The following is a 21,403-nucleotide window of genomic DNA, read 5'->3' on the forward strand; positions in this document are numbered from 1 at the left end:
GCCTTTGGCCCAGGGCGCGATCCTGGAGACCCGGGATGGAATCCCACATCGGGCTCCCGTGCATGGAGCCTGCTTCTCCTTCTGCCTGTGTCTCTGCCTCTCTCTCTCTCTCTCTCTCTCTCTCTCTCTGTGTGACTATCATAAGTAAATAAAAATTAAAAAAAAAAACACTAGAATTGCTGTATGATCCAGCAATTCTGTTCTGGGTATATATCCAAAGGAAGTGAAATCATCTTGAAAAAATATCTGCATTCCCACGTTCACTGTAGCATTATTCACAATAGCCAAGATATGGAAACAACCTAAATGTCTATGATTGAATAAATAAAAAGAAGATATGGTATGTACACACACAGACGCACACACATACACACAATGCAGTATTATTCAGCCATGAGGAAAGGAAATCCTGCCATCTGCAATATGGGTAGACCCTGAGGATATTATGCTAAGTGAAATAAGTGAGAGAGAGAAAGACAAATACCCTATGATCTCACTTATGTGAAATCTTAAAAAGCCAAATTCTTAGAAACAGAGTAGAGTGGTGGTACCAGGGTTTGGGAAGTGGGGGAAGCGGGGAGATGTCAGTCAATGGGTATAAACTTCTAATTATAAGGTGAGTAATTTCTAGGGATTTAATTTACAGAACAAGGTGATTACAGTTAAGAATACGTATTATATACTTGGAATTTGCTAAGAGAGTAGGTCTTAAATGTTCTGAACATTAAAAAAAAGATGGAAATTATGTGACAAGATGGAGATGTTAGCTGATCCTGTGGAGGTAATGATTTTGTAATATACAAGTATCTCAAATCAAAACCTTTTATTATTTTTTTAAGTAAGCTCTATGTCCAATGTGAAGGTCAAACTCACAACTCTGAGAACAAGAGCTGCATGTTCTGATTGAGACGAGGTACCCCACCACTGTACATTTTAAACTAACACAGTATTCTATGTAAAGTATCTCAATAAAGCTAAAGAAAAAAATTTGTTAAAAAGAAAGCAAAGTGTTATATTTTTAAGACCCTGAAATTCTGGGAGTTGTTGAAAATTCCCCTTAACTGGGATAAAGACCAAACTAAGCTTGGACAAAGCACTTAGTTAAGAAGAAGAGCTGAAGAAAAAAAAAAAAGTAGAGCTGAGGAGAAAACATAATGGAGAAAGCTGGTCCTTGTATAATGGTTTCACTAATCACAGTGAAGGACAGGAACATATAAGATGAATTCTTGGGGTGCCTGGGTGGCTCAGTCAGTTGAGCATCTGCCTTTGGTTCAGGTCACGGTCCCAGGGTTCTGGGATTGAGCCCCATGTTGGGCTCCCTACTCAGCAGGGAGCCTAGCTTCTCCCTCTCCCTCTGCTACTTCCCCTGCTTGCGCTCTTTCACTCTCTCTGTGTCAAATAAGTAAAATCTTTTTATTTTATTTTTTATTTTATTTTTTTTAAAGATTTTATTTATTTATTCATAGAGATGCAGGGAGAGAAAGAGAGGCAGAGACACAGGCAGAGGGAGAAGCAGGCTCCATGCAGAGAGCCTGACATGGGACTCGATCTAGGGTCTCCAGGATCACACCCTGGGCTGCAGGCGGCGCTAAACCTGCTGCGCCACTGGGGCTGCCCAGGAAAATCTTTTTTAAAAAAATAGATGAATTCTCTTCATAATACTGCCTCAGCCTCCGATTTCTCCTCAGGAAGATGGACCAATAAACTAGTAAATAAAACTTAAAAACCAACACGGCAGATTTGGTAAGAAAATCCTAACTGCACCCAGGCTCAAGACTGAGAGAATTCAAAAAGAAAATGAATAATTTCAAAGGTAATATGGGAAGAAGGAGGAAAGATGGCAGAGTAGGGTGATCCTGAGCTCACCACCTCATCCTACTGAGGAAACAGCTACATCTAAGCGACTAACTGAAAATAATGTGAAGACTGATAGAACAGGCCTTCCACAGCCAATTATAGAGAGAAGGCCTTTGAAAGGGTAAGAGAAATGGACATGTGGTTGAGAACCAAACCTCTGGCATGAATGACTAACCATAAACTTGAGGGACATCACAAGCATGGAGAAGTGATAGGATCAGACCCCATACCAAGCACCCCAGGTACTGGAGATCTGCACTGGGAAGAGTCCCCATAAACCCTAGACTTGAAAACCAGCAGGGCTTAACTTCAGGAGCTTTAAAAATCAGTGGGATTAGCTCCAGGAGAGCTGGAGGGCAGTAGGAAGCTGCCCTTGAAAGAGCCAGAATACTAATTGGCCTGAGACATAGCACAGAAACAGTAGTGCTTGGAGTATATGTGAAGATTATTGACTAATCTTAGAAAGTGTGCTGGAGGGACAGGGAACAAAAATGCTGGTAAGAGCCATTTCTCTTCCCCTCCCCCAACCCAGATAAACCAGAGGCTTGTGAAAGCCAACACTAACCCTCTCTATCTACCCTGCTAGTACTGTGCCCCAACCTAAGGTCCCCCTGTCAACCTTCCCCATCCACCTCATCCACCTCAGTAGGCATCCCTCTGAAACAGCTCCTACCTCCTCTCCCTGGCAGACAGCTCTGGACAGACTTGTGCCACTCCTAACTGACTCTTGCCCTGGGGAGGAAGATCAATAGCCCCACACACCAGTGCACATGCAGTTCCTGCAGAAGGATCTCTTAGCTGTTGTGCAGGCAGCAAACCCTGCCCTTCAGTTTGCCTGCAGATGCGACAGGCTAATTGTAGACAGGCAGGCTAAAAGTTTGCCCTACTCAGCAACAAGCCCATGTTGGTGGCAGCCAGGTCCCTCAACAATTCAGGGAGAAAATCCTGCTCAGTGTGCCCACAAGCAAAGCAGGTCATTGCAAATAGCTTGGCTGAAGGCAAATACAGCTAGGCACAAGAGGAGGGAGCATGAAGCCTACAGAGAGGACACCACTGGAGCACCTTGGTCCTACTCACCAGTAAGGGTTGCATTATAGGGAACCAGACTACTTTTTTTTTTTTTAAACATTCTATTTATTTATTCATAGAGACACTGAAGGCAGCGCTAAACTGCTGAGCCACAAGGGCTGCCCGGAACCAGACTACTTCTACAGTAGTCCTCAACTTTCAAGACCAAGAGATGTAGCTGACCTACTTAATATATACACAAAAAGTACACAGAAAGTTAGAAATGAGACGGAAGACTATGTCCCAAATGAAAGTACAAGACAAAATCAGAGTAAAAAAGTGAAACTAAATGGAGATAAGCAATAAACTTGATAAAGAATCCAAAGTAATGATCATAAAGATTCTGACTGGACATGAGAAAAGGGATGGATGATCTCAGAAGTCAAGGAAGGGATAAAAAGTATGAAAAAGAACCAGTCAGGGGATCCCTGGGTGGCGCAGCGGTTTGGCGCCTGCCTTTGGCCCAGGGCGCGATCCTGGAGACCCGGGATCGAATCCCACGTCGGGCTTCCGATGCATGGAGCCTGCTTCTCCCTCTGCCTGTGTCTCTGCCCCTCTCTCTCTCTCTGTGACTATCATGAATAAATAAATAAATTCTTTAAAAAAAAAAAAAAAAAAAAAAAGAACCAGTCAGGGCAGCCTGGGTGGCTCAGCAGTTTGGCACCTGCCTTCAGTCCAGGGCGTGATCCCGGAGTCCCGGGATCTAGTCCTGTGTCGGGTTCCCTGCATGGAGCCTGTTTCTCTCTCTGCCTTTGTCTTTGTCTTTGTCTCTCTCTCTCTCTCTCTCTCTCTCTCTCTGTGCCTCTCATGAATAAATGGATACAATCTTTTTTTAAAAAAGGGAAAAATGGATAAATAATACAATAGTAGTAAAAGGTTTAAATCCACTTACAACAATGGACAGATCATTCAGAGAAATTCAACTAGGAAACAGCGGCTCCAAATGACACATTAGACCAGATGGACCTAACAGATATATACAACATGACTTTCAAAAACAGCAGAGTAGGGGATCCCTGGGTGGCTCAGCGGTTTAGCGCCTGCCTTTGGCCCAGGGTGTGATCCTGGAGTCCCAGGATCGAGTCCCGCATCGGGCTCCCGGCATGGAGCCTGTTTCTCCCTCCTCCTGTGTCTCTGTCTCTGCCTCTCTCTCTCTCTCTCTCTCTCATAAATCAATCAATCAATCAATCTTAAAAAAAAAAAACAGCAGAGTACATCTTATGTTCAAGTGCACATGGAAAATTCTCTAGGACAGATCACATTTAGGCTTCAAAAGAAGTCTCAATAAATTTAAGAAGACTGAAATCATATTAAGCATGTTTTCCAACTCAACAGTATGAAAATAGAAAAAAAACTGAAAAAAAGAAAACTGAGAAAAAGAAACAGATGTATGCTAAACAACATGTTTACAACAACCATGTTAAAACAACCAATGGGTCCACAAAGAAATCAGTGAGGAAATTAAAAAATATTTGAAGACAAATGAAGATGAAAACACAACAGTCCAAAATTTGGGGGAATGTTGCAAAAGCTGTTAGAAGAGAGAAGTTTATAGTGATTCAGGCCTACCTCAAGAATCAAGAAAAATCTCAAATAAACAACCTAATCTTACACTTCAAGGAGTTAGAAAAAGAACAAATGAAGCCTAAAGCCAGCAGAAGAAAGGAAATGATAAAGATAAGAAAAATAAAAAGGATATAGAAACTAAAAAAAAAAAACAGCAGAAAAGATCACTAAAACTAAGAGTTATATCTTTGAAAAAATTAATAGAATTGATAAACCTCTAGCCAGACTTATCAAAAAGAGATTTCCCAAATAAATAAAATCGCAAATGAGAGAAGTAACAACCAATACCACAGAAATACAAATAATTATGAGTATTATGAAAAATTATATGCCAAAAAATTGGAGAACCTGTAAGAATTGGATAAATTCCTCCAACATATAAACAACCAAAACTGAAACAAGAATAGAAAATCTGAACAGATTAAAAAAAAATCCAGCAAAGAAATGGAATCAGTAATCAAAAAACTCCCAACAAACAAAAATCCAGACCACATGGCTTCATGGTGAATTTTACCAGACATTTAAAGAAGAGTTAATACTTATTCTTCTCAAACTATTCCAAAAAGTAGAAAAGGAAGGAAACTTTCAAATTCACTCTATGAGACCAGATTACCCTGATACCAAAATCAGATAAAGACATTACTAAAAAAGAGAACTACAGGCCAATATCCCTGATGAACATAGATACAAAAAATCTCAATAAAATACTAATCGAATCCAATAATACATTTAAAATATCATTCATCACAGTCAATTGGGATTTATTACTGCGTTGCAAGGGTGGTTCAATATTCACAAATCAATCAACATGATACTTTACATTAATAAAAGAACAGATAAGAACCACATGATCATTTCAGTAGATGCAGAAAAAGCATCTGACAAGTACAACATCCATTCACTCTACAAACCCTCAAAAAAGTAGGATTAGAGGGAACGTATCAACATAATAAAGGCCAAATATGAAAAACCCACAACAAATATTCTATATGAGGAAAAACAGAGCTTTTCCTCTACTGTCAGGAACAAGACAGGAATGTCCACTCTCAACAGTTTTATTTAACATAGTCCTGGAAATCTTACCCACAGCAATCTGACAACAAAAAGAAATAAAAGGCATTCAAATCAGGAAAGAGAAAGTAAAACTTTTACTATTTACAGATAACACGATACTATATATAGAAAACCCAAAAGACTCCACAAAAAAAACCCGGCTAGAACTGATAAATTAATTCAGTAAAGCCACAGGATACAAAAATCAATCTACAGAACTCTGTTGCATTTCTATATTCCAATAATGAAGCAGCAGAAAGAGAAATCAAGTCATCAATCCCACTTAAAACTGTCCCCAAAACAGTAAGATGCCTAGGAATAAACCTATCCAAAGAGGCAGAAGACCTGTACTCTGAAAACTATAAAACACTGATAAAAGAAATTAAAGATGACACAAAGAAATAGATATTCCATGCTCACGGATTGGAAGAACGAATATTGCTAAAATGTCTGTGCTACTCAAAGCAATCTACACATTTAATACAATTGCTAGCAAAAAATATCAACAGCATTTTTCATAGAAATAGAGCAAACAATCCTAAAATTTGTATGGAACCACAAAAGACTCAGAATAGAAAAGCAACTGAAAAAAAAAAGTTGGAGGCATCATATTCTGGACTTCAGGTTGCATATTATAAAGATGCAATAATCAAAACAGTATAGTACTGCACAAAAACATATAGATCAGAGGAAAAGAAAACCCAGAAACGAACCCTCAACTATATGGTCAATCTTTGACAAAGCAGAAAAGAATATCTAAATGGGAAAAATATCTTTTCAACAAATGGTGTTGGGACAGCAAAACATAAAATGAAAACACTAATTCAAAAAGATACATACACCCCTATGTCTACTGTAGCCTTCTTTATAATAGCCAAGATATGGAAGCAACCCTAGTGTCTACTGATAGATGAATGGATAAAGAAAATGAGATATACATACATATATACACATTATACACACATACATATATATACACACATATATATGTGATGGAATATTACTCAGCCATAAAAAATGAGATCTTTTAAAAAAATGAGATCTTGCCATTTCAACTGACGGATCCAGAGGATATTATGCTTAGTGAAATAAGCCAGAGAAGGAAAAACAAATATCAGCTGATTTCACTTCTATGTGAAATCTAAAATACAGGGACTCCTGGGTGGCTCAGTGGTTGAGCATCTGCGCTTGGCTCAGGGCGTGACCTGGGGTCCCAGGATCAAGCCCTGCATCAGGCTCCCCATGGGGAACCTGCTTCTCCCTCTGCCTGTGTCTCTGCCTCTCTCTCTGGGTCTCTCATGAATAAATAAAATCTTTAAACAAAAAAAGAAATCTAAAAGATCAAATACAGAGAACTGTTGGTTGCCAGAGGGTAGGCAGGTGGGTAGAATGAGCAAAATAAAGAGGACTAAGAGGTATAACCTTCCAGTTATAATAAAATAAATAAATAAAAGGAAATATGAAATCTACATGATCTAAAATGAAAAAAGAAATCTGTAACAGTATGCTACTGTATCACAGAATATTGCTCTTCCATCCCAGTATATATACTCTATCCCTTTTCCAAATTTTGGCTAGGCTCATGGCCTCCTGGATTATTCTTCAATTCCCTGGAATCTAGGTATTTTTATATAACCATATTCTGGATAATGAGATGAAAGTAGAAATATAATGTGCAACTACTGGAGAAGTTAAAGGGATGAGGTCATACTTTTTCTGTCTTCCTCCTTCCTGTGGAATAGTAAGGAAATGAGATAGCCAGGCAAATCTAGTCATTTGGGTTAATGAAGCAGAAGCCAACTATTAGAGGATAATAAGACAAAGCAATGAATAGAAGGATTCTGGTTCCCTATTCCTTGGAGATAGAGGACTAGATCTGTTTGTTGGTACCTGAACTTCTACATAAGGGACAAATAAAATTCTGTCCTGTTTAAGCATCCATTATCTAGGATTGCTGCCACAAGCTGTCAATAGGGTGAATCTCTAGAGACAGATAAAAATGCTCATGCCAGGAAGAGAGCAGTTCAAAGTACTATTTTTGCAGCAACCACGTAGGTATGTTCTTAGATCCCCTTCAAGAGAACTAGTTTTGATAAGCACAGTTGGTGAACATCCTCTAGCTATTCCATCCTTGCTTCCACTATTGAGTTCATGCTGAGACCATGATCTATCTTCCCAAGCTATTCCCAGCCAAGACTAACAGTGAGGGTATTAGAGTCTAGATCATTTCTACCTGATGTGAGACTCATGGGAAAGCTTTGGTCAGCTGGCTAAGTCTTTGAAACTGTTGTATGGTGATCTGAGTTAGCAGAAGAATCAATGAGCTTAAAGAGAAACAGATCAATAGAAACTATGCAATCTGAAGAAGAGAAAGAAAAAAAAATTTTTAAACAAACACAGACTTAGAGAAATGTGAAACAGCAATAAGCATATCAACATCTGCATATATGAACATCAGAAGGAGAGAAAAAGACAGAAAAATATTGAAAGAAATGGCTAAAAAAATGCCTAGATTTTTAAAACCACCGTAATACACAAATCCAAGACACTCAATGAACCCTAAGCAGGATAAAATATGGAGATACAAACCTAAACACATAATAACCAAAATGCTGAAAGTAGACTTCCAGGGAAGATGGTGGAGCAGGAGAACCCTAAGCTCACCTGTCCCACAAATACAACTAGATAATATTCACATCAGTGTAAGTAACCCAGAAAATTACCTTAAGACTGTCAGAACAACTCTCCACAGCTAAATAAAGGGAAGAGGCACCATCAAAGAAGGCAGGAAGGGTGGAGATATGGTCAGGAACTAAAAAGACTCAAGGGACCATATTTGGGAGGGAAGGGTGCTGCTGGCACAGAGAGGGGAGAGAAACAGATTTTCTCACTGGGGAGCCCAGTGAAATGAATCCCCAGAACATTGGTTTTGAAAACCAGAGTGGGGGATCCCTGGGTGGCTCAGCGGTTGGGCGCCTGCCTTCAGCCCAGGCCGTGATCCTGAAGTCCCGGGATCGAGTCCCACGTTGGGCTCCCTGCATGGAGCCTGCTTCTCCCTCTGCCTGTGTCTCTGCTTCTCTCTCTCTCTCTGTAGCTCTCATGAATAAATAAAATCTTTAGAAAAAAAAGAAAAAGAAAACCAGGGGGGTTGAGATTCATGAGTTCTTACAATAAGTGGGACTCAAATCCTGGAACTTTAAAAATTAGCAGGTTCAGCTCTGGGAGAGCTAGGAGGTTGAGAGGAAACTGAGCCACCCCACAAAAAGCACAAAAAAGCCCCACAGAAGTACAACACAGAAATGGCAGTTTGAAAAACTCCAGGGGGATATGGGAGGGACATTTGTTTACTAATCTCAGAGTGCATACTAGAGGGGCAGGGATCCTTAGAAGAACTTCTCCAGGATTAGCAATATCCAGTGTAGTGCCTACCTAACTTGCTAAGTATGTCCTGCTCCTTACATTCCTGTGTGGACACACCCCTTCCAGCCAGGCCTCAGCTCTAGGTTTCCTTACACAGCAGAACTTGCTTACAGCATACATCCTGAACGGCCCCCACCTGCTCTGGTGGATTTGGCCCCTGCAATATGCTCTTAGTGAGAGTCCTTCCAAAGCAATGCCAGAAGCCTGGTGGCATGTAAGCAGCCCTCATAAGAGCCAACACCACTCCAAAGTGATTCCTTGCCCTAGTGAGATGGAAAGATAACCACACACAACAATCAGACTGTGACCCTACTAGTAGGCTGGGAGCAACAACACAAGAAACAATCAGTGTTGGCAACAATGTAAAGAAAAAGAAGCCCTTGTGCACTGTTGGTAGAAATGCAAACTGTCTAAGCTGCTGTGGATAACAGTATGAAGTTCTGCAAAAAATTAAACTATCTTATGACCCTGTTATCATACTACTGGGTATTTCCCCAAAGAATAAGAAAATACTAATGTACAAAGATATATGCACCCCTATATTTATTACTGCAGATTTATAGTAGCCAAATTATGGAAGCAATCCAAATATCCATTGATAGATGAATGAATAAAAACGATGTAGTGTATACACACACACACACATACACACAATGGAATACTATTCAGCCATAAAAAGAATGAAATCTTGCCATTCTAACAGCATGGATGGAGCCAGAGAGTATTAGGCTAAGTGAAACAAGTCAGTCAGAGAAAGAAATACCATATGGTTTCACTCATATGTGAAATTTTAAAAACAAAGTTAACAAAGAAAAAAAAAAAAGACAAACCAAGAACAGACTCTTTTTATCACAAGGAACAGACTCTTAACTTTAAAAAACATACTAAAAAATAAAAATAAAAACCATACTAATGGCTACCAGAGGGGAGGTGGGTAGGGCAGTATAGGTAAAGTAAGCGAAGGGGATTATGAGTATACTACCACTGAGTTGTATACAGAATTGCTGAATTATAGTATTGTATACTTGAAACTAACATAACACTATATGTTAACTATACTGGCAATAAATAAATAAAATAAAACAAAATATAAAATAAAATAAAACTTTAAAAAAGTAAAGATAAAAGGAAAACCTTTTAAGCAGCAAGAGAAAATCCATTACCTACAGCCCATAATAAAACTACAGCTGACTTCTCATCAGAAACAGTGAAGGCCAAATGGCAATGAGACAATGTATTCAAAGTGCTTAAAGAGAAAATACTATCTACTAATAATTCTTTTTAAAGATGTACTTATTTTACAGAGAGAGAGAGAGCGCACACACGCACACAAGTGAGAAAGGCTGGGGGTGGTGTTGGGGGAGGGGAGAGGCAGAGGAAGAGAGAATCCTAAGCAGACGCTGCACTCAGTGCAGAGCCTGATGCAGGGCTCCATCTCATGACCCTGAGATCGTGACGAGAGTTGAAACCAAGAGTCAGACAGTTAACCAACTAGGCCACCCCGGTGCCCCTCAACTAATCTTTCAAAGTGATCTTTCAAAAATAAAAATGATTATACTAAATAAAATAAGCCAGACAGAAAAGGAAACATATTATTCTACTTATGTAAATTATACAGAATAGGCAATTTTATAGAGACAGAATGCAGATTGGTGGTTGCCAAGGGCTAGGGGAATGGGAGAATATATGCTTAATGCACGGGGTTTTAGAGTGATGAAAATGTTTTAGTACTAGATAGAGGTGGTGGCTGCACAACATTGTGAATGGCATAGTGAATACCACTGAATTATTCAATTTAAAATAAATGTTATATTCTGTGAATTTCACCTTAAAAAATAAATATGAAATGTATTTCCAGATAGACAAAAACAGAGAATTCACTGTTAGCAGGCTGGCCTCACCAGAAATAATAAAGCAAGTTCCTTAGACTCAAAAGAAGTGACACTGAACAATAATTAAAATCCTCATGAAGAACTGAGTAGCTCAAGTGAAGGACTAAGCCAAGTGCAGAGCACACAATAGGCTTATCAATTTAATTTTCCCAGGCACTCTGCTCTATGTTTCTGGAGAAATGAACCTGTTATTTCCAGATGAAAAACAGATAATATGGCAAGAAAAAGCACAAAAAGGGATATTCTTCCTCTAGTAGCTAATTTTCTTATGTCTGAATACATATACTTTGTCATCAATATCCTGAGACCTTCCAAGGCCTTCTTTTACACAATGTTAGGCTTCATATTGGCACTCACAGGCTCTGAAATGTATAACTATATTAGGTTTCCTTACTTCTCATGCCCCTTTTTCATTTTATTTCTACTGAAAAAAGACAGAGGGTAAGCTGAAAAAGGAAAACCTTCTCCTTCCCCTTGGAAGCCTGGGATAGACCATGGAGGTAGGCAGTTCAATGTGTGCTCAGAACTTCCCCACACTCTAGCACACTAAGGTGGAATGAGATAGTAGTAGTTATGAGGGCAAACTGCCATAGTCAAGTTGGAAGGATTTTAAGTAGCCTTTGGTTCCCATCGTAGCATACATCCTGAATAGGGTGTGTTAGGGCCCTTGAGAAGACAAGGGGGCCCCACAGGTTGTGGGATATATGGAATCCAGGAACTCTTTGAAGAACATGACAGAGACTCAAAAACTCTCTGGAGGGAGCAAGATCTAAAGGAGGACAGTTGAAAAGGAGAGGCCCTTGTACCATGACTGAGATGAAACATAACAAAAATTCATCAGCTACAAAATGCTAAGAAAAAGCTAGCTAAAGCAGATTTACTGGATATCAGCCAGCACACATCCATGAAGAATCACAAGAATTGGGGATCCCTGGGTGGCTCAGCAGTTAAGCGCCTGCCTTTGGCCCAGGGCGTGATCCTGGAGTCCCGGGATAGAGTCCCACGTCGGTCTCCCTGCGTGGAGCCTGCTTCTCCCTCTGCCTGTGTCTCTGTCTGTCTGTCTGTCTCTCTCTCTCTTTCTGTCTCTCATGAATAAATGAATAAAATCTTTAAAAAAAAAATAAAAAAGAATCGCAAGAATTCCCATCTTCCTCCCCAAGTTATAGAGATCTTCTTCCGTATCTCAGACACCATTTTAACAGAGGACAGGGATACAGAGGGGAACCTGATTATTCAAAGAAACAATTTACTGATGTATAGTTTTGAGCCAGATTGCTTTAAAACTACCTTTTTTTCCATTCTATTTAAGATAACTGATAAAGAATATCAGAACATACTTTTAATGCACATCTCAGTGTAGTATGAGTAATTCTGTAACCCTTATACATATGAAACCACTGAGTAAAGTTAATGGACAAAAAGTATGGAGTATGATGTGAGGAGGTAACTGAGTTTCAGACAATGTTCAAATTCTCCAAAGAATTTATAATCACAAAATTTACTTTACTAGGATAGCACTGGCATTGGCAAAATTCAACTTCATAGTTTTGGACATCTTGTCCAAAAGAACATTCACTGAGTACCTGTGGTGCTCTATAAGAACTCTGCCAAATGAAACAGGTTTGCAAGGCACTTGTATCTTGGTACCTCCTAATGCCAGAAGTCGACCTACAAAATCTGCTTTCAAGAAAGTTCTGATGTCTGTTAAATATACATTATAAATTAAAACCCAAGTGGGTATGCATCCACCATAGATGCAGGGTTAAACAGGGTAGTTTTGTCACTGACCAAATTAACAAAAAAAAGGGAGAAAACTTGGATCAAGATCATATATATATAAGAAAAGTGTTTGGGACGCCTGCGTGGCTCAGCAGTTAAACGTCTACCTTCGGCTCAGGGCATAATCCTGGAGTCCTGGGATGGAGTCCCACATCGGGCTCCCTGCATGGAGCCTGCTTCTCTCTCTGCCTGTGTCTCTGTCTCTGTGTGTGTCCCTCATGAATAAATAAAATCTTTTTAAAAAATAAGAAAAGTGTTTGATAAAACTTAACACCAATTTATGACACTCTTAGCAGGCTAGGAATAAAAGGAAATTCCCCTTCAATAAGAAGAGTATTTACAAAAATACCTACACCAAATTATCATACTTACTCATGTGTTACTGAATTTATACCTCTAAGGCGAAAATGGCACAAAGATAACTTTCACATATCTAGTTAACATTATACTCTGTTTAGCAATCAAAATTAGGCAAGAAAAAAGGGGGCATGAGGATTTAAAATGAAGAAAACTTTTCATTTGCAGATAATATATTTGTAAACATAATTTAATTCAATGTCAAAATCTCAGCAGTTTTAACTGTGGAAATAGACTAATTCTAAGATTTATAAGGAAACAGAAATAGCTACACATAGCTAAGGAAATGATAAAGAACAAAGATGGAGGATTCATTTATATTATCAGATCAAGATTTATTATAATATAGATATGGTAAGTGAGATAGAGTGGGATTGACCCTGGAAATCAAAACAATGGAAAAGGGCATAAAGCCAGAAATACATATATTAACATGAATAGTTCTGAAAACACAATGTGGAATAAAAAAAAAGGTGAGTTGCAGGACTGTAGGTCCATTAGGTTCCCTGTTATTTAAAAATCTAAAACACAGAGCAACATTCGGTAGTGTTCACATATACAAATTTATGTAGTAAAAATATAAACACATAAACTCTATGGATATAGATGATATTTATGAAAGTGACTGCCTCTGGGACAAAGTATAATATTCTAATTATTTTGTTGAAAAAATCCTGAGGCAAAAATGACAAAATATTAAAACATGCTAATTCAGGGAGCTGGGTATGTTGGCTGCTTATTCTAGTTCTCCCTCCCTCTTCCTAGATTTTAAAATAATGAAGAAAAGAAAAAAAAGACAGAAGAAGCAGCAGCTCTTTGTTAGTTCCACTATCTGGGGTTTTTCTAACTCACTGACTTGAATTTTATTCTTACCAATTCCTTTTTTTTTTTTTTTAATTTTTTTTTTTTTTTTTTTTTTTTTTATGATAGTCACAGAGAGAGAGAGAGAGAGGCAGAGACATAGGCAGAGGGAGAAGCAGGCTCCATGCACCGGGAGCCCGATGTGGGATTCGATCCCGGGTCTCCAGGATCACACCCTGGGCCAAAGGCAGGCGCTAAACCGCTGCGCCACCCAGGGATCCCTATTCTTACCAATTCCTTTTAAAATTTTCTCATTTTGTTTCTAATTACTAGAACTGTGTTATTTTGTTCATTTACTTTATGTTTATTAACATTTTTTCAGCCTATAGGTTTTCTTTTGTGCATTATTTCATTTTTAAGATGTTCTATAACATAAATTTTTATGTCCATATTGATCTGGGTTACTTATGCTAGTTTAAAAATTCCCATGTGAATGTTTTTCTTTTTGAATTTTTTATTATTAGCTTCATATTTAATTGCATTGTGGAACTATCACATGTATAGTTTCTACTTTAGAAATTTACTGAATTATATTCATGCCTAATACATGTTGAGTTTTTAGGTTATTTCATATCCAAATAAGGGATAGTAACTGCAGGCTATAAACTATCTTAATCTATTAGCTCTACAAATTATTATTGGTAGATACTTTTTTTTTTTTTGTCTAGCTCATCTAGCATGAGCTAAGACAAATCAATGAAAGTTTCCTACTGATATGTGTCTTCTTATTTTCAGTGTTCCTTATAATAACTTTGCTGCAGGTTATTTGATAAGGAAGCAGTCCTAAACCACTCATCTTTATTATCTATTGCACTCACTTTAAAACACTGGTTTTTTGTTTGTTTAAAGCTTATTGTTTTGACTTTTGACCTGATATTAACATATAGACTTTTCCATTTATTTATTTATTATGTATTTATTTATTTGTTTATTCATTCATTCATTCATTCATTCACTCATTCATTCATGAAAGACACAGAGAGAGAGGCAGAGACATAGGCAGAGGGAGAAGCAGGCTCCATGCAAGGAACCCGATGTGGGACTTGATTCCAGATTCAGGGATCACACCCTGAGCCAAAGGCAGACGCCCAACCACTGAGCCACCCAGGCGTCCCATTATCCTTTCTTTCAAAGTGAAATTTTGGACAACCACTTTGGAAAACCTGTTTGGTAGTATCAATAAAAGGTAACATATGTACATGACCTATAACTCAGCAATTTTACTTTTGGTTTATATACAAAAGAATATGTATATGTGTGCAACAAAAGATATCTATAAGAAAGTTTATAGGAACAATATTTGTAATTGTCCTCAAATAAAATCTACCTAAATGGCAATCAATAATAGAATGGATAAATAAAATTGTAGTTTATTCATATAATTGAATATAAAGCAATGAAATTAACCAAACTAGAACTACATGCAATAATTCAACATGAATCTGACAAACACAGTATTAGGCAAAAGAAGCCAGATACAGAGTATATATATCAATAAGGTTCAAACTTTGGCAGAAATAATCTATAGTGATAGAAGCCGAATAGTGGTTATCCCTGGGGTAGGGGTGATGACCTTGGAAAGGTGCAGAAGGAATCTCATGGCTGTTAGAGTAATATTCTAATTCCTGATCTATTGCTTTTGCAGGTTACATAGTGTGTTCACTTTGAAAACTGAGTTTGAAGAAAAAACTGGATATATAGAGAAGCTGCCAGATAGGGACACACAAAGAAAAGTATATCTCAATATTTCTCAGGTATAGGCAAGCTATGAGCTGAGGGTGAAAAGGCAGTAAAGTAAGATATGCTAATAGCTAAAAGTGCAGGATAAATCTGAAAGAGAAAGGTTCCAAAGGAAGTATGAAGGCTGAAGTTCTGAGGAAAAGGAATTATCCTTGAAGAGGAGGCAGACATCACTTATTCTAAGAGTAAAATAAAGAACAAGGAACCATGGATTCAATTCATTAAAACCACAAATATTCACAAAAATTATGTATATCAGGCATCAGTAAACCAAATGAAACATATTCTCTGTTCACATTTCAGTGGACTAAAATTATAATAATTTACCAGAAATTATTAGACTATAGCCCAATCTATACCAACTACCCATTGAAAAATATAATTATGTAGGGTCATTTGAGAGACACACCTCATCTATTTCTTCAGATATTCTAGTGTTCATTAGAATTATTTATGACACATATACAATAAATGGTAAAATGCACTAACATTTTTTTTAAGATTTTATTTTTAAGTAATCTCTGCACCCAATGTTGGACTTGAACTCAAAACTCTGAGATCAAGTGCCACCTGCTCTACTGACCGAGCCAGCCAAGCATCCCTAAAATGCACTAATCTTAGGAGTACAAACTGATGTATTTTTATACATTTATATATTTGTGTAATCAGGTCAAAATAAGAATATTTTCAGCACTCCAAAAAATACTCTCATATCCTAGGAAATATCCTCTTAGGAGTAACTACCATTCTGATATCTATCACAAGAGATTAGTTTTCCCAGCTTTCAAACTGCATATAAATGGAAACATATCTTTTGTTTCTGGCTTCTCTCACTCCAATGTTTGTGAAATTTATATATTGTTGTGAGTAACAAGTATCTGCCATTTTTAAAAATTGTTGTGTGGTCTTTCATTGTATGAAAATACTAATTTATCCCTTTTTCTGACAGTCTTCATTTGCATTCTTTTCAATGCTAGCTATTTTAATATACGTTCTTTGTTTTATCCTTTATCAAAACAGACCATCAAAATAGCTGGCTTTATCAACTACAAAAGATCACACTATAAATATATTCATTGACCTAGGTGCCTTGAAAAACTTGCTTCTCCTAAGAAATGTTCATTTTAATCTTTATTTACAATGCAAATTGTGTAATGAATTTTTGCTCTGGTTTGTTTCACCTACAGTAATGAAATTAAAAACTGAAGTCCAACTTTTAATATCTCTGAATGAATACTTTTCTGCATTACCGTATTTTAACTCTTCCCTGGTCTTAATCTTCGAACTCTACTTCCTCTGAAAATGCTTCATCTATATAGGATTTTCCAAACTACTGTATGGATTGCTGTAATCCTTTTGAACTACACTGTAGAATAAAGCAGAGAACAAATATATTGCTTAAAATTTACCTGGGACTCAGTCATTTCCTCTTCTTTCTGGTAATGGGCAGGGCTTGAGAAGGCAGAGCTGGGAAAGAGAAGAAAAGTCCTTAGACCAGTCATGCTTTGTGGTATCAGGAATTTGCATCCATAAGGTGGACTAAAGGATACCCAATAGTAAAATGATTCTTGGATCCATTAGAAAGGCCAAGAATATTCACATCAGAGGAGCTGACAGGTATTAGGATGACTGGTATGATCATGTATGGCTTAGGCATAAGGTGGATAAGAATGGGAGTTCATATGTGGGAGATGTCCCATGAATTTTTTAATAGCTCTGTATCAGAAAAAAAAAAAGTTAGCAAGGAACAGGAAGATACATAGTTCATGAGAGAACATAACCAAGAAAATTATGAAATTGATAAAACACCTAAGGTATTTTAATATACTGAGAGATCACCAACTAAATCGGAATTTAACCAAAATGGTAATAAAATTATATTTCAAGAAAGGAGTAATTATCACTCACTTCCTTTCAAGGAGTGAGTGATATGTATCAGAGATATAGGTGGTGGTAAGACAGTTAAATTCTTATTTGCCACAGTAATATATATACATTATACATATAACATATATATAATATATATATATATACACACAAATCTGAAGTGTCAAATAATAGCAAGGTAATAGCAAGATAAATATGTGATTTGGAAAAACTTAAATATAAGAAATAACAAGAGCTGAAAGTGGTTCTCTTTGGGAACAGGAATTAGGGATGGGGGAAAAAAGAAATGGTATTGTTTTTCATATTAAACTAATAGCACCATTTGATTTTTTAAAATAAAATTGACATTCTAGGGCAGCCCTGTGGCTCAGCAGTTTAGCACCACCTTGGCCCAGGGAGTGATCCTGGAGACCTGGGGTCGAGTCCCACATTGGGCTCCCTGCATGGAGCCTGCTTCTCCCTCCTCCCTCTGCCTGTGTCTCTGCCTCTCTGTCTCTCTGTTTCTCATGAATAAATAAATAAAGTATTTTTAAAAAAATTAACATACTATTTTCCCCCAAATAAAATTTAATCAAAAATACCACTGCAATCAATTCAAGCACTACTACAGGGTATAATGAAGACCGCAGATGTCCTCCCCCATCCCCATGCACACTCCCTTTCCCAGTTTTAGTTTGATTAAGGAAAATTAATCTATTATTTTATTCAGTAAAATTTTTTTGGTTGCCGTTGGCTTGTAAATTTATTTTGTCACTCATTTGCAGGTTTTTTAAAGGATCTTTTATTTTTTTTAACTTTATTTTTTTTTAAGATTTTATTTATTTATTCATGAGAGACACAGAGAGAAAGAGAGGCAGAGACACAGGCAGAGGGAGAAGCAGGCTCCATGCAGGGAGCCCAACATGGGACTCGATCCTGGGTCTCCAGGATCAGGCCCTGGGCTGAAGGCGGCACTAAACCGCTGAGCCACCTGGGCTGCCCTTTAAAGGATCTTTTAAAAATAACTTTAGGAGAGATGAGTTATAATAGGAAAGAACAGTGTCCTGGGGGCACAGAGATGTGCTTTCTAGTCTCTCTGCCACTAATAAGCACTGTGACCCTGGAACCCCACATTCTTAGAACCATTATAATCAACCTTTAAAAGAGGATAGCTGAATAAGAGGGGTGTCTCAGTAGTTCCCCAGCACCAACAGTGCAAAATTCTGTAAAGAAAACTTGATACCTTGTTAAGGATAGAAAACCAGCATATTCCAAAAGGCCATATGTGGTAGATAATGTTACTAACAACATCCATTGCCCTCATCTTCTTTCTTGAAAACTAAACCTTAAGTTTTTCACATGACAATATACCTTCTCCCAAGGATGAATCATGATTGGTCTAGCCAAGGAAGGTAATCCTATTCCCCTTTTCCACTTATTCACATTGCCAGCATCTCTTGCAGCTATGAGTTACTTTGTGACACAATACTGGCTAACAGGAGTTAAGATATTTACTAGGGGAGAAGGGTTACAGAAAAATGTATGATATTTTATTTATTTATTTTCTGCATATTATCTCCTACACATAGCAGCCCCTTGGGCCTGGGGGTGCACACAAGCACATTCTGTTGTCAGTATTCCAGCTGTAGTAGTGGGCAAGAGTCTATGTGGGCACAGATTAAAACAGGAATTATATTAAAAGCAATTGCTTAAGGTGAACTGAAGTCCTCAACTAGCTGAAGAGTGGACACCAAACAAGACTCCCCCCCCACCTACTCTCTTTCCTCTTTCCCTGAATCATCAAATTTCTCAAGGCAAGAAATAGAAAGTGGGGGAAAAATGACTCCATAATTTCCTTGAGGCACCTAACGATGGGTTTTATCATAAAATTGCTAATGTAGCTCAGTTGTTTAAGCGTGTGACTTCAACTCAGGTCATAATCTCAGGGTCCTGGGACTGAGCCCTCCATTGGGCTCACACTCAGTGGGGAGTCTACTTGGGATTTTCTCTCTCCCCCTCTGCCCCTCAACCTTCCTCCTCCTTTCCCTCTCCTTTCCGTGCTCATGCTCTGTCTCTCTCTCTCTCAAATAAATAAAATATTTTTTTAAAAAAAAAGATTTATTTATTTATTTATTTATTTATTCATTCATTCATTCATGAGAGAGAGAGAGAAAGAGAGAGATTGAGGCAGAAACACAGGCAGAGACATAGGCAGAGGGAGAAGCAAGCTCCATGCAGGGAGCCCAATGTGGGACTCAATCCCGGGACTCCAGGATCATGCCCTGGGCTGAAGGCAGGCGCTAAACCACTGAGCCACCCAGGGATCCCCCAAAAAAGAATTTCTAATAGCAGCATTCAACAAAAATGACTTTATGTTTTGTTAAGGACTTACAAATGATGAAAATAAACGAGAGCTCTTATTTAAAGAGGGTTTCTTCCCTGTCACCTTCAATGCAGTTGTTACACATTTACATAATATTACAGGTAAATAAATTTGTCTCATTGTGCCTTCCATTTTGGGTTTCCACCTCCATTCTCACTGATACCTATAAAAAAGTTTGCTAGGAATGTGATTGGGAATGCATTAATCTATAGTTCAAATTAAAGAGAAATGAAAACATGAGTCTTCCAATCCATGAATATAGTATATTTCTCCACTTATTTTTTATTTCTTTCAGTTTTTTTCACTTTCAGCATACAGTACCTATACGTATTCTATGAGATTTCTTAAGTACTTTATTTTGGGGCATGCTAGTAAATTTATTTCAAACTCCACTTGTTCATTTCTGGGATATAAAAATGATTTGACTTTATATACTGATTATGTATCCTACAACCACATTAAATTCATATAAGAGGCCTAGGAGCTTTTTTATAGATTCTTTGAGGTTTTCTATCTAGATAATCATGTTGTCTACAATAGAAACAGTTTTATTTCTTCCTTTATGATTTGTATGTCCTTGTCTTTCTCGTGCTTCTTTGCACTGGCTAAGACTTTCAATAAAATGCTGAATAATGGTGACAGAGGACATCTTCACTTTGTAGCCAATCTTAGAGGTAAAGCATTATCTCACCACTAAGTATGTTTGTTTGTTTTTTTTTTAGATTTTATTTTATTTACTTATTCATGAGAGATACACAGAGAGAGAGAGGCAGAGACACAGGCAGAGGTTGAGAAGCGGGCTCCATGCAGGGAGCCTGATGTGGGACTCGATCCCAGATCTCTGGGATCATGCCCTGGGCTGAAGGCAGTGCTAAATCATTAAGCCACCCCGGGCTACCCTTTTGTTCTTTTTAAGATTTTATTTATTTACTCATGAGAAACACAGAAAGAGAGAGGCAGAGACACAGGCAGAGGGAGAAGCAGGCTCCATGCAGGGAGCCCCATGTGGGACTCAATCCTGAGACTCCAGGATCACACCCTGAGCCAAAGGCAGACGCTCAACTGCTGAGCCACCCAGGCCTCCCTGTTTTTGTATTTTAATGACTTTTAGTAAAGAACATTCCCTTCTGCTCTTAATTTGCTGGGAATTATTTTTTCATGAGTAAATGTTGAATTTTGTCAAGTGCTTTTTCTGCATCTATCAAGATGATCATACGATTCTTCTTCAGTCTCTTCTGGTAAATTACAGAAAATAATTTTCAAATAACTTAAAATTTATCATGGGGCACCTGCATGCCTTAGTTGGTTAAGTGGCCAACTCTTGATTTTAGCTCAGGTCACGATCTCAGGGTCCTAGGTCTGAGCCCCAAGTTGGGCTCTCCACTTAGTGGGGAGTCTCCTTGAGGATTCTCTCTCCCTCTGCCCCTCCCCGTGCTCTCTCTCTCTAAAATAAATAAACAAATCTTTTAAAAAATTATCTTGTATTTCCAAAATAAGCCCCTTTGGTCATGTTATAGTTATCATTTTTATATTGCTACATTCAATTTTTCAATTCAATGTT

At 37.9% G+C, this 21,403-nt stretch overlaps 2 protein-coding genes across 2 annotated transcripts in view; one reads left to right on the top strand and one right to left on the bottom strand.

Moving 5' to 3' along the window:
• ZNF570 (zinc finger protein 570) overlaps window positions 1-21,403 on the top strand; it is a 132,122-nt gene that overhangs the window by 66,789 nt on the left and 43,930 nt on the right. The window lies entirely within an intron of this gene.
• The window catches only part of LOC106559057 (zinc finger protein 569-like), a 51,528-nt gene that overhangs the window by 18,953 nt on the left and 11,172 nt on the right, over window positions 1-21,403 (bottom strand). The window contains 1 exon segment of the mRNA XM_038529046.1: window positions 17,003-17,060. Within this exon segment, the coding sequence (XP_038384974.1) occupies window positions 17,003-17,060 (58 nt within the window).

The sequence above is a fragment of the Canis lupus genome, chromosome 1 (assembly GCF_011100685.1).
Source record: "Canis lupus familiaris isolate Mischka breed German Shepherd chromosome 1, alternate assembly UU_Cfam_GSD_1.0, whole genome shotgun sequence".
Lineage (NCBI taxonomy): Eukaryota > Metazoa > Chordata > Mammalia > Carnivora > Canidae > Canis > Canis lupus.